General features: G+C 37.8%; 1 protein-coding gene across 2 annotated transcripts in view; it reads right to left on the bottom strand.

Annotated features, from left to right (window-relative positions):
- Positions 1 to 268: 268 nt before the first annotated feature.
- LOC145662873 (uncharacterized) overlaps positions 269 to 14,986 on the bottom strand; it is a 162,880-nt gene continuing 148,162 nt past the window's right edge. For both annotated transcript variants that reach the window (XM_081728832.1, XM_081728831.1), the window contains exon 4: positions 269 to 1,064. In XM_081728832.1, the coding sequence (XP_081584958.1) occupies positions 921 to 1,064 (144 nt within the window). In that variant the 3' untranslated portion in view covers positions 269 to 920. The remainder of the gene's footprint in view (positions 1,065 to 14,986) is intronic.

Below are 14,986 nucleotides of genomic sequence, written 5' to 3'. Positions count from 1 at the left end.
GAAAATTAAATTTCAAGAGGTCGACTATAAATATACTTGTACCTTACTGTTGGAAAGCTATGTAATTTAGCAAGTGAAAGTTGTTAGTTACAAAATAAATCAGTAGAAACAAAACGGTTTCCAGTAGGGGAAGGGGGGAGGGAACAGTTCAAATTTAGAACTGAAGTAATTCCCTCTTCTAATTTCTACGATATTTTATTTTTAAAAAGAAATCGTACTTTGACTGAAAGACGTGATATATATATATAAAAAGAAAACTAACAACACGTTTTCTAAATAAAATGTATTGCTTTATTTCCGAAATATTACAAATCAGTTTATTGTGCTGTTTAAGTCTTAAATGTTACAAGCATGTTTCACTGAACAATACAAAATCTTTTGCACTTACTCATTAAAGGGACTAAATTGCCCTCTATTGTCTGAATCTGTTTTAACAACTGAGTTTTAGTTTAATAACATTTATAACTGAACGCAAAAATAACACAAATGTCTGCAAGGTCGACACCACATTCGAAGTGAAAATGTACGGAAATAATCAAAATTATGATAAAGAGAGACAGATGTTTGCTAAAAACAAAGTTTGCAATGACAAATCCTTGTAAAAATAATAAACATATAGCGAATTATTTTCCTTTATCAATTTAGCAATGTTACTTAAATTAATTCTAGCCTACATATTTTGTACACAATAATCTAATTTATACAGAACTAATTCGAAATAATACTAAGAATTCTTTATACATACATTCGTGTACAGTAGGAAATATATTCATACACATACATACACTCACAAAAACACCCAACCAAGCAGTCAAAACAGTTAAACCTTTTATTAATTTGGCAACACATGAACTGCTGAAAACATTTTTTTTTGGATAAAAAAAAAAAAAAAACTCACAACCAACATCACAACGTACAGATCAATATATAACATGTGTAACTGAGCTACCATGCGATGAAGTTACAGCTTCCTCTAAATTACTGTCAAGTTTTTTGTAACTCGAAGTGTTCGGTCTTCTTCGATTTCCACGAGCGCTACGACCTTCGATAACAAGCGCCAGAATCTGAAAAAAGACATGTAAGTAAGAAGATTGGACGAAAAGGTGAAAACTCTTTTAAATCAACTTTAACAACTAAATTTGAATATCTTTTCAAGATTTTTTTTCTTTCTTACGAAAACACATATTCCGTGGAAAATATTAATATGAAACCAAATTTTCATATGAGTTACATAACGGTAATTTGTCTTATCCTTTGCTGGAACGAACCGTTGTGGGAAGAAACATGACAGAAAAGTTAACACACAAAAGTGTGTGACAACTGTAATGCTAATCAGTGCAATGAACAAATTTCCAAAAACGTGGTCCAACTATCAAAGTGTTATTTCTTAGAGGAGTATTTCATCTTAATTATTAAAAATTGGTTAATAGTTAATTAAAAATTTAAATGATTTTTTTTTTAATTTAACGCCTTTTTGATTATGCTCTTTAGGCTAAAAGAGATGGAAAAATGAAATGAAATCTTTAAGTTTAACGTCCCACGGTTATACCGGTTAGGCTAAAGGATACGGTGATAATGAGAGAAATGAGTGAAATGATGGAATGAAGAAAGTGGGAGGAAACGGGAGAACCCACACATGAGCACAGTGTTTGTCCACCACAAAGTCCACACGGCGCGAGCTGGGATCGAACCAGGGACCCCAAGCACCGGAGGTGAGCGCTCTACCACTGAGCCACCGCGCCCCCCTAAAAGAGATGGATGATTAATGGAAAATGAATGACTAAGAAAGAATTGGCGGAATACGAATACATTACGAAAGGAAATGGGAGAACCCCAACAAAACACAAGGACACGATGTTATCCACTACAAATTCATATAACGTAAGGATCGAACTAGGGACTCTCGCAACAAAGATGGGAGCTTTACATTGAACTACTGTGCTCCCTTCAAGTAAAAATCAGTTCTGGCTTCTCTTACAGAATCAGTAACATATTGAATTCCGAAGTGTACGTTCAAAATGAGTTCTTTTTGGACGTATCTAATATATTTTCGGAAAGACCTGAGACATCAAATGAATATAAACGGCATTATGATTTATCATATTTAAATATCTACGGAAGACCTCCTATATACGAAGTGATATTTATAGATGTAATTTTTCGACATCTTGGCATTTTTCAATATTGATTTCTTTTTTCCCAAATTTGGATTTCCATAATTTAGACCTTAATTATCCGTACTTTGTTATGATATCCAATGTTATGGTACTACGCATGCGCTGTAGTGCATGACGCTGTAACTTATGACGCTGTAGTGCAAGGTTACTAGAAAAGACAAGAAAAATCACACGAAACAAACAATTTTACTTTCTTTTTAAAAAGAGAATAATAAGAATTACGTGTATAGCTGGAATATGCACAAATTCAAATGGTAAACAAATTAAATAATAATAATAATAATAATAATAATAATAATAATAATAATAATAATAACAACAACAATAATAATAATAATAATAATAATAATAATAATAATAATAATAATAATAATAATAATAATAATAAACGGAATAAATGATCTATCAACTCAGATGCTCTTAGATTTGACTCCGGAACTAAGTGATTACGATTTAACAATGTTTCTATTAGGATAATGCTGAGGTTATACGTACTTCAAGAAAGGATGGTTTCCATGGTTTTCCTTCATTGTAGGGAAAGCAGCTGTGATTTATCGCACAACCAAGCATAAAAGTGGAGAAGTCATTCAAATGACAGGGAGATTATATATTAATTTTCTAATCTGACAACAATTCGAGTTGTGAGGTAAAAATATTACTTTTTTTTTTTCGCTTGCTCCTCACGGTCACCCACAGGGCAATAATCTCTTAAGTACGTTTATCTATTTTAACAAAATTAGGCAAAAGGTACAAAGATATAAAACTACTAAATTCACCCGCATTTCGTAAGTACCCTTCCTGTACTGCGCATATTGGATTCACACACAAATAAAAGATTCCTATTCTGTGAGGCAAGCTACATATATTCTATGTACCAAAATGCTACCATACATTATGTATTTCATTATATCTTCATCTTGCTAAGTTATCCTAAGTTGACTGATCACTAGGTGGCTCTGGTAGACTTGGTATCCTCGGTTTTAGACTGATATCTCCCTCTGTTACATGATCTACTTAAAATCATTTCCGTTAACCCAACTTTTAGATTTAGTAATTTCTACAACTTACGGGGGCGTATTTTCTAGTAAGTATGTAATACTTCTTAGAAAACGACCGGTTTTTTTCGAGGAAAAACCACAACAACATTATTCTTTCGGAGAAAGCCTCGTGTTATTACATCGAAATAGCACGAAGATAAACAATAAATAAATTACCTTTCATATCTCCCTCTCCTACATAAGCTACTTAAAATAATTTCAGTTATCCTGATATTAGCTACATTTATTATATGTATCAAAATGCTACCATATATTGACTTTCACGCTTGTATGTCCGTTATTTAAAAGAAATCTAATAGCGAACCCCATATTTAAAAAAAAATAAAATAAAATAAAAAACTAATAGTGAACCCCACTTTTTCGTATTACGAGTCAAAGTTCACAAAATCGTTTTATCCACAGTTTATGGTTTAATGGGAACATATGCATTAAACTTTGAAGTCATTCAAATTACATTTTAAGAAATCTATTAAAGCGTGAGCTAACTTTTAATACTCTGTCGTCTTAAGAGTTAAATTTTCCAAAACTCCGTTTAATCCATAGTCTGGTTTCTAGATTTGTTCACCTAAGTTATTTGGTCTAGGAATTAATTCGTGCGGTTGGTACGCACACATTGAAGCTGTAGTACAAACACAAAATACATAAATACCTTAAGAAAAATATTGTCCATCGCTAGCCACCACTTTCGCCCATCTGTCAGGCAATGTACGGATTCCGTGGCGAAAGAAGTCCTCATCCTTGGAAGCGATCCAGTCAGAGAACCATGTTTCGATATCTTCTGAAGAAGTAAACCGCTGTCCAATCAAATCGTTGTTCATGCAATCGAACAAGTAGTAGTCCGAAGGAGCAACGTCTGGTGAATACGGCGGGTGGGGTAAAACTTCCCATCCGACATTTTCTAAATAGGTTTTGACCGGTTTTGCGACATGTGGGCGAGCGTTATCATGTTGAACAATAAGTTTATCATGTCTGTTCTCCCATTCTGGTCGTGTTCTGGCCAGAGCTTGCTTCAAACGCATTAATTGTCGTCGATAACGTTATCCATTCATAGTTTCACCCGGTTGCAGCAGCTCATAGTACACCACACCTTTCATATCCCACCATATGCACAGCATAACCTTTGCACAGTAAATATCTCGTTTTGGTTGTGATGGACCTGGTTCACCTGGTTTCACCCAGGCCTTTTTTCGTTTAGGGTTCTCGTAATGGATCCACTTCTAATCACCCGTAATAATTCGATGCAGAAACCCATTTCTGCTCTGTCGTTGAAGCAGCAATTCGCAAATGGTTTTTCGTCTTTCAACGTCTCTGTCTTTCAATTCATGTGGAACCCAATGTGACATCTTTTGAATCATTCCCATGGCTTTCAAGCGTTTGGAGACTGTTGTTTGATCAACGCCTAATGCTGCTGCAAGTTGTTCCTGCGTTTGACACGAATCCTGCTCGAGCAATGCTGTCAATTCTTCGTCTTGAAATTTTTTTTGGCTGTCCAGCTCGCTCTTGGTCTGCCAAGCCGAAATCACCACTTCTAAACCGTGCAAACCACTTCTGACACGTTCGCTCAGCTAGAGCATTTTCACCATACACTTCCACCAAAATACGATGACTTTCAGTCGCACTTTTCTGCATGTTAAAGTAATGCAGCAGGACACCCCGCAAAAACACTTTATCAGGCACAAATTGCGCCATGTTCACTTAACTACAAACTGGTGTTGTTGACGCTTTAATCCACTGCCCTATACTACGAACGATACGCGATGACAGGGGTTTGCAACACATGTGTGGATACACGGAACTGTGGGACGCTCCGTTCGTTGCGCCATCTCTTGTCCACCCGCACGAATTAATTCCTAGACCAAATAGTTAAAAAGGTGTAACTCTCCAAGAATATCTTCAGTTAATTATTGAAATATTGACAACATAAATATTGAATTCACCTTATCTCAATGATAAAGTAACACAGAGACCTGTATATGTGAATTGACTGATTGGGGTATGAGCATCATATGTGGTGCTCACCTTATTTCTCTGTGGGGCCATGAGCACCATATATGATGCTCATGCTTGATATCACAAATTACTAACCTATTCAGATTCTTGAGCATCATATATGACGCTCATTGTCACAAATTACTGTGAGACCATGAGCATGACATGGTGCTCGGCTCCCATTGGTAAATTTTCGGGAGAAGCAAAATATCGCGAAAAAAATGTGACATGACTATTCATAATCGAGCCAAAGATAAGAAGAAATCTATGGCCTCCTGGGACCAGTACCCTCAAATCGCCTTGGCAGTCAACTTGTTAATAGGAACATTCGTGTGGAGGTTATTCATCCTCATCATGAGAAGGTCAGTAGTCGAAACATGCTTCCCATAAAAGAACTCCCAAAATAAAACCAATGACCAGAAATAAGACTTCTAAAAAAGTGTAAGTATAACAAAATCTCGATGAAACAACAGAAGATAAATATTTATAAAATTACAACAGAAGTCGTGATAAAGTTAAAAGAATATATAACAAAATAAAAAAAACACGTAACAAAAAAGAACTTTAAAAAACACTTATAATAACAGCAAAATCAATCACGTAAAATCTACCAGAAAAACTCCAAAGAATATAAAATATTTCCATTACACGAATAAAAGCAAGAATACAGTCACTACAAGCAGTGTTATGCCCCCAAATTTATATTATTAGACAGTCAAAAGCGTTCTCTGAAGTTTGAGTTTCGGAGATTCTACACGAATCTGAAAATACTCAGTGAAACGATATGGACAGTTTACGTCACACATTAAATAGCAACGAATAAGATGCATGTCCCATAGGAAAGTACGCAATGATTACTTTATCTCAGCTAGTAGTACGGGACAACCTCAACCAATTGCCAAAGTATAATAGTATGGAGCTCCTTTCTTTCGGCCTGCTTCTAATCCACTTGTCAATGAGTTCTCCAGTGAAACATCTGCCAGCACGGTGTGATTACCTACTATGTCGGGACGATCGTTTCTTCGCGTGTCGATATATCCCGGCATCCAGCAGACAACAGCAACACAGCGTGATGTTGTAGACGCAGCTGAAGAGTACATGTTCGAGGGCAAGTTTAACTGTTGTCAGTTCAGAGGTGAATACTGAAAATAGGAGATGCAGAATAAATTCTGAGCTACCCTCACCGTGATGAAGCTACAGCCAACAGAATTCTCATCTTTGGAACCGTTCATATACAACACATTATAATCGGGGCGCTGTTCTGGCAACTCTTCAAACTGCTTTTCCTGGAAACACATGTGTTGTTTGGTACGCAACAACAACCGAGAGTCGACTCATGGTGGAGTCAACAGCAAAAATGCAAGGGCACAAACTTGTCGCAAACAAAGAGAAGGTCATACAAAGTCGATCTGCGATGAGACATGGGCGTATAACCCAAGGACATGCTACACACCTGTATAAATTTGACCACCACACACAGGAAAGTTGGCGGGATGGTCAGTAGTAAATACATATGGGTTGTATACTTTTGTAAAAGTCTCTCATCACGGTACGCTAATCATAGCTCATGTGCTTCAACATAAAGACAAGCAACAAGGCTAATGAGGGAAACACCAGAACAAATTATATGGTGGTGAATAGTATCTAGCTGCTTCAGCAGAGTAATGAGGAGCTATAACCATAACCTAACCTGGGTCAAATTACTCTGGTACAATCGTCACAGAACAATTAGTATCCTAAATGCGATGATATGGAACACAAAGCAAAGTTAGAACTCGAGGACAAAAGTACTTAACATCACAAATATGCTGTGCCCACATTAAACAGCGATCAAAGATGAAACCTCGGAATCGAACTGTATCAACATACAAAAGACAAATGACACCAAGATAGACGTCTAGTTCAACAAGGCAAGTTCGATGGCAACAACATGCTTACACTTAATTGTTTCGCCAGAAAACTGAAAGCCCACCTCATTCTATCAGCGAACAAAATGATTTAATTTAAGTTGAAGATATCACGTAACATTGCGAAGGTTAAGGAAGTGATAGCAACTTGATCATCACGTAGAGAAAACTATAAATAAAGGACATGATCTGGTGCAAAAACGATAGACGACGATAGTGAATAGTAACACTAAGAACATTACGTTGAAACACGGCATTTCCTCGAAGAAATCGATCTGAGAGACCAGAACCCACACGACTCTAAAATGGCGTTGATCAAGAAAAATACCTAAAAGTTATTTTAATATTACCTAAATGTGAATTTGTACCTTGAGTCTTATAAAGTAGTGACACGGATACTCGCATTGAAAGAATCCGGGTTTCGAGATGAGCTAGATTCTAGTGAACTTGAAACAGCGAAATCCAAACTGAAAATTGCTCAAAAGGGAATATAATTATAAATACCACACTAGCCACTACCACGAACAACACGTGGAGTTTTTTTTTTTTTTTTTTTTTTTTTTTTTTTTTTTTTTTTTTTTTTGTCATGTGATGAACGAAGAAGTGACTGGGGTTTTGGTTCTACGTTCTTGGATTCTGCACATGCTCTTTGGGTGGCAACGTCTGTTGTCTGAGTTGAAACATACAGGGGTTAGAAAAAAAAAAAAAAAAAAAAAAAACACGTTTGCAAAAGTGTGAAAATCATACCTAGTATGGTGTGGGGTCTCCTTTTGTGTCCAAAACAGCTTGGATCCGGCGTGGAATGGACGTATACAGCTCCTGAATCGTGGTGTGTGGAATTTTCTACCATTATTCCTCCAAAAAATGCTCCAGTTCCTTAAGGGATGCTGGTGGAGGGTAATGAGACCGAACACGCCTTTTTAACTCAGACTACAATGGCTCAATGATGTTCAGATCTGGTGATTGTGGGACCCAAGGGAGGTGTGACAGCTCCTGGTCATGCTCTTCAAACCTGATTTCACAGTTTTTGCATCGTGACATGGTGCCAAATCATCTTGGTAGATGCCATCACCATCAGGGAACAATATTTGAGCCATGGGTAGAACCTGGTCAACCAAAATGGCTTCATACGCCTTAGCATTCATCATTCCATGCAGGGCTATGATGGGACCTGCAGAAAACCACGATATCACTGCCCATACTGTAACAGAACCACCCCCATGCTTTACAGTTGGGAGCAGACAGTCTGTATCATAGGCCTGCGACGGTGTTCTCCATACGTAAACATGACCGGTTGTTGGAAACAAGGTGAAGGTCGATTCATCGGGCCACATTACGTGTTTCCACTGCTCGAGTTCACGCCTTGTGGTCCTTGCACCACTGGATACGCCTCTTCGCATTTACTGCTGTGACCAGGGGTTTGGCGATAGCGGCCCTGCCATGAATTTTCATTTTATGAAGTTCCCGTCGCACTGTTTTCGATGAAACCGGGTTCTGTAGGCCGGAATTGAGTTCAGACGTAATTTTCATCGCAGTGGTCTTCTTTTTAGCTGCTACAATCCGTTTTAAATGTCCTCCGGTCCCTATCTGACAGGATTGTCTTTCGACTACTGTTGTGCTTTGCAGACGTCGCACAGTGGAGTATTTTACTAAAAAAGCTGGCCAAAAGTCCCAAACATGAACTTTGCAATCAATCACCAAAATGTACATTAATGTATAGCTGAAGTGTTATGACATCCGAAGGTAGCCAAGAGAATCACCTTCACCCGAGCCTTGAGCCGCGTTATCAGTTGGAAGACAGGTGTTGAGTGAGTAGCGTGATTTGTGCTCGTAGTGTTAGTCGAAACGTGAAGATAGAAAGAAGTATTACTGTTGTAAAAAGTGGAGGTAAGAAACAACCGGTGTGGTATTTGACAAGTAGACGGTACACACTTTAATTCAGAATTTAATTTTAGTTTCAGAACAAATATAAATAGATTTGTTACCACTATAAGGAAGTAGAAAAATTAACATAATGGATAAAGTATTTCTGTTAAATACAGGTAGTTTTTTGTATGTGTCGGGGCATGTCGAGTAGAAATTTGTGAATAAACAATACCATGAGGTCTTCCTTGAGAGATTTCCAAAGAAAAGTTTCCCCATGTTTCCCCCTTTTTGTGTACCATAACGTAATTCACATATGTTGTCGCATTTTTGCAACCACATATTTTCAGAATTGTTGCTTACAATTAGTTACAGTTAGATTTTTTTTTAACGTTTTATCTCAACAAAACATAGGATTGCACAGAGAAAGTGTACTTTTTTAGTAAAAAGACTTCATTAAAATGTAAAATAGGAAAAACAAAATATTCTATCTCGACTAAAGCTTCAAGCGTGCCAGGTGCTAAACATCAATACTAGTTTTTGTGGTATTTGTTTTTACTACATGAAGTAAACATTTATCCACCTAATAGAAATACAGAGGTATGTTCTTCCGAATAGTAGGATATATTGCTGATTTGATGTATGGGGATGCATAAATGTCTTTATGTTTCTTTTTGTTACGAAGAGCCCTTGTTAATGCGAAAATAAACTACCTCTAATTGTACTGCTTTCTGTATTATCTGCAAACAGATAAAAGTAATCGAAAAGTAAAAAGCCAGCCAGCTAGATATCATTATTTGACATGTGATACCGTTATCACGACTCACTGAACTGCTTTCGCTTTGTAGATATTTACAGGCCCATAAATAGATGCAAAGCAAAAGCAGGTAAGTGAGTCGTGATAACGGTCTCACAGGCCAAATAATGATATCTAGCTGGCTGGCTTTTTACTTTTCGATTACTTTTATCTGTTTGCAGATAATACAGAAAGCAGTACAATTAGAGGTAGTTTAAATTTTCTTTCCCAAAGGCTCCTAAGAGCTGTTCGTCAAACATGAAACTAAGTCTCTCTGTTTTTCTATATTGCAGATTAGTTGAAGATGGAGACGGAGATTACCAGGAAATCACTGTATGAACTCATACAAGAATGTGGGAGCAGAAAACTTGATGAAAAGTTGTTGTTGATGGAAAATGAACTTCTGAGAAGAACAAAATGCCCACCTGGTGAAGAAGGAACTTTAAGACGTGCTTTACGATATTTCAAGTCTGAGTTTAAACAACGATGGGTAGGCGCGAAGTATACTCACGAACGATTTTTAAAGAACAACGAACAGTGGCTTAACGCAGTTATCAAATTACCAACTTGGACAACAGGAATACCTGGTCGACCGCGAAAAGACTTTGGTGAGTCAAGTGAACGAAGCAAGAGGCGTAAAACACAGGATTTAAGGAAGCAGGCGTCTCACGAAGAACTAACATATGCAGCTCACATGAGTCAGCGAAGTGCGGGTAATGTGGATATGTCAAAAATGATAAAAGATAGTGCATCCTCACCAACAAGAGCGTCGAAGTATAGAGGAATTATCTCGGCTAAAGGCAAATATGTGATCAAAAAGTATACGCCTTCAGAATCTCTAGCACTACTTGTGGAAGCAGATCTAACGAAAAAACAATATGAAGTGATTCGTGCCCCAAACAAACATATTTGTAGGTGTTATTCATTAGTGAAAGACGCTAAAAGAGAGTGTTATCCCAATGAAGATGCAATTACAGTGACAGAAACAAGTGCTGAAATTAATCTACAAACGTTATTAGACCACACTGCTACGAGATTGTGTAAATACTTGGAGGAGGTATTAATACGCCTAAGCGACGAAGAAAAATGTAACTTAGAGCTAGTCTCAAAATGGGGTTGTGACGGATCACAACAGTCCCAATTCGAGCAAAAGTTTCAAAACCAAGCAGATTCTGACTCCAATATTTTCCAAATCTCCTTTGTTCCTTTAACACTGCAATGCATGATTGGCGACCAAACGACAAATATCTGGCAAAACCCAGTGCCATCTTCAATTCGATTCTGCAGGCCAATACGTATACGATTTGTGCACGAAACAACTGATATCACGAACGAGGAATTTGAGTATGTTGAAAGTCAAGTGCAGCATTTAAAAATGACTGAAGTTTCAATAAGGGCAGATGTCGTAATACGTGTGAAGCACAGTTTGGTTCCTACAATGGTAGATGCAAAGGTGTGTAATGCTGTCACAGGCACGTCATCAACAATGCGGTGTTATATATGTGGACAAACGTCAAAAGATTTTAACAAATTAACAAAGGTAACAGAAAATAGTGATTCTCTAAAGTTTGGCCTCTCAATCCTTCATGCAAGGATAAGATTTTTCGAGTCACTTCTCCATTTGGCCTACAAACTTCCCATCAAAAAGTGGCAAGTGAGAAGCGCTGAAGACCGGAAGATTGTGTCGGAAACGAAGAGAAAAATTCAAGATGACTTGAAAAAGGAACTTGGCCTTCTGGTAGATATTCCTAAAGCAGGATTCGGGAGCACCAATGATGGGAATACCTCCAGGCGATTCTTTGACAACCCTGAGACAGCATCCCGAATCACAGGTGTGGATATTAACCTCATTAACAGGTTCCGAGTGATTTTGGAGACAATATCGAGTGGCCACAAGATCAATATCCAAAAATTTGGTGAATACACAGAGGCTACTGCACAACTTTACGTTCAACTATATCGGTGGTACCCAATGTCACCTACTGTACACAAAGTTTTAGTATATGGGGCCACCGTTATTAGTTACGCTATATTGCCAATTGGGCAACTTTCTGAAGAAGCAGCTGAAGCTAGAAATAAGCATTTTCGCCAGTATCGGCAGGATTTTTTACGAAAGTTCTCACGAGAATTATGCATGCGAAATGTTCTCAACAGACTATTGCTCAGTTCTGATCCTTTCTTAAGCTGTTCCAAGCCTAAGTCAAAGACAAGGAGAAAGTTCTTTTCAAGCGAAACATTACAACTCCTACTTCCAGCGACACCAGACGTTCCACTCCTTGCAGGAGCGACAGAAGAAGACAGTGATGAAGGCGAGAATGAAACGGATGCATCATCGGGTGAAGCTTCAGATTAGAATGTGTTACAGTCCTCTATGGTCGTTTGAAGATAGCAAGCAAGGATGACATGTGGTATACTCTCACGTGTTTGGTTATTCGAATTTGTATTATTTGAGTATGACGAATGTGTATGAAGTTGGTGTGCATTTTCTAGGTTAGATAAAGTTACATATGCGCTATTTTTACGAATATTCGCTTCTTTTCCACAAGTGGGTACTTGTTTTTATCCGGAGAAGTAGGTTGTACACCAACTACGAATAAGTTATTTTTCTGATTACGGAGGCTTTTAATTCAAGAAAAGCGGATACAATACTTCTTTTGTTAACTAATTTTGCCTGATTTGATTTTACGTGCAAATTTACTGTGGATAATGTGTGCAAATTTCGAATGACAATACATCATATGCATAGAAAGTTTGTTTCCTTTTCACCGAAATGCCACATAAAATAACTAACGGAAAGCTATTTGGCGTTCCTCCAAGTTGTATTTAACCATTTTAATATCAGATTTGCACTCATCGACCTCGAATACGTCTACATACCAAATTTTGTTGCCATATCGTGAATTTTGTAGAGTTTGTCCACCATATAGGATCCCCCAATTTGTGCTTTGTAATTTTGGCGTCAGATTTGTAATCAGCGGCCTTAAAAAAAAAAAACCATGGACCCAGCTTCATATCCATAGCTCGCTTTTTAGCGATTTGTGTCCGCCATATTGGATCCGCCATTTTGAGTTTTATAATTTTGACGTCAGATGTGTAATCAACGACCTCAGAAACCCCCAAGTACCCGATTTCATATCGATAGCTTGCTTTTCAGCGATTTGTATCCGCCATATTGGATCCGCCATTTTGAATTTTTTAATTCTGGTGTCAGATTCGTAATGAGCGACCATCTAAACCTAAGTATACCAAGTTTTATAAGAAATAAAATGCAACTTCCTATTTTGGCCAACTTTTGAGGCTAAATACTCCACTGTGCGTCGTTTGCCCATGAATTGTGTATGTGCCCTCGTGACATTGGACACAGTGCCTTTCGATACCCCCACAATGTTCGCCACTGTTGCCACTGAAGCTCCAACCAGACGGGCACCAACGATCATGCTTCTTTGGAAGTCTGTCAGGTCGCCCATTTTGCCGCACCACTTTCACACCACGACACTCACAGGTGAACTGGTTACGGCTGACGGAAGAGGAAGGTCCACACATTGAAAACAAAAAACGATTGGCAACTGCAACACGTGTTGTACAGTGGGGAGCCAAACTTACGTGTCCTGTATGAATTGCTTTTAGTTTTTTGTCTATTCCCTGTATTTTCTAACAGGTATGAAATACAGACATGAAATAAAAAAGGCAGCGGCGTTAGATCCTTTGATACAACTTTTCACATCGGCAGTGGAGGTATTTTTCTATCACCATGAACTTTCAGACACGTTTCTCTCTGAGAGTCTGGACAGTTGTTAAACCAAGCACAATTATCACCCTTACAATTAACTAGGAATGGCCAAAATTTTCCGGAATCCGGATTCCGGAGATTTTGTTTTCCGGAATCGGAAAATTTACTTTCCGGAATTCGAAAAAAATCGGGATTTCGGAAAAATTCCGGAATTCAGAAAAATTCCGGATTTCGGAAAAATTCCGGAATTCAGAAAAAATCCGGAATTCGGAAAAAAATCCGGAATTTAGAAAAAATTCGGAATTTTTCCGATTTTACTCTCCGGATTCCGGAAAGTAAAAATTCTGGAATTGGCCATCCCTAGCTAGTAGCTGTTAAAAGAGAAACACAATAATGAATATATATACTGTATTAGTTTCTTGTAGTTGGATATGTCTTTATCACTTACGTAGACAATTGCTACTGCAGTTATTTACTGCTTTATGAGAAGGTCTTATTTTCACACACAAAAAAGTCGCCGGTATGTCTCAAACATTATCGCGTTCCCACCTGCAGCTGCTCCAAAGCACTGCAAACTACTTTTTAATCAGGCGAAAGGCAGTGAAGGAAAAGAAATCTCAACAAATATTCTAATAACATTCGCTTATTGTCAACATACCTACAGTGAGCGCAGAAAGTGCTCGTACACCATGCATACTTTATATTGAAAACAGCTAGCATGAGAACGGGAGGTGGAAAATATATATATATAACCAGAATTAAGACTACACATTCATACATTTTATTTCTATATACAAGAGAAAGGCCAAACAAAGACAATCACTGTTTTGCTCAGAAGAAAAGAGAGAATTCCTTTTCTCACCAAGGAATTCTCAAAACGCAACGCAACGAGGAAACGCAAAAAGTCACCGTACACTTATGATTGAATTAATGCTTATAAAGTATATTACGTTATTTAATATTTTGTGGGATTACCCTGTGCGTTAATGATTGTCTGTAGTCTTCGTGGCATTGATTTCACCTGTAGTAGTTCGTAGTTCTGTAGCTTCGGGACTATAGAAGTCAGTGGAGAGCTTTTGTGAACGCGGCATTGAACCTCCGGGTTCCATAGGCCATAGAGTTAGTTAGTTAGTTAGTAGCTTCGGGACTGATTATGTCCCATTCTTCTTGAATAGCTTTTCTCAGGCCTTCTTTAGTAGAGAAGCTGTGCCTTCTGATTCTTGTCACCAGAACAGACCATAGATGTTCTATGGGGTTCATGTCTGGGGATTGGGGAGGTGTGCGAAGCTGTTTCAAGGTATTATAGAGTAGCCACAATCGAGTATTTTCCACTGTATGTTTGGAGTTGTTGCCTTGCTGAACAATAAATTGTTTTCTGCGCACTAGTATGGAGATTTTCCTTTAATATGTTAATATACACTTTGTGGATCATCACTCCATCGATAAAGTGGAGACGACCCACTCCT

Source organism: Thermobia domestica, chromosome 10 (assembly GCF_964235325.1).
Source record: "Thermobia domestica chromosome 10, izTheDome1.hap1.1, whole genome shotgun sequence".
NCBI lineage: Eukaryota > Metazoa > Arthropoda > Insecta > Zygentoma > Lepismatidae > Thermobia > Thermobia domestica.
Note: the sequence above shows the minus strand (reverse complement) of the source record. Positions and strands in the feature narration are given on the sequence as shown.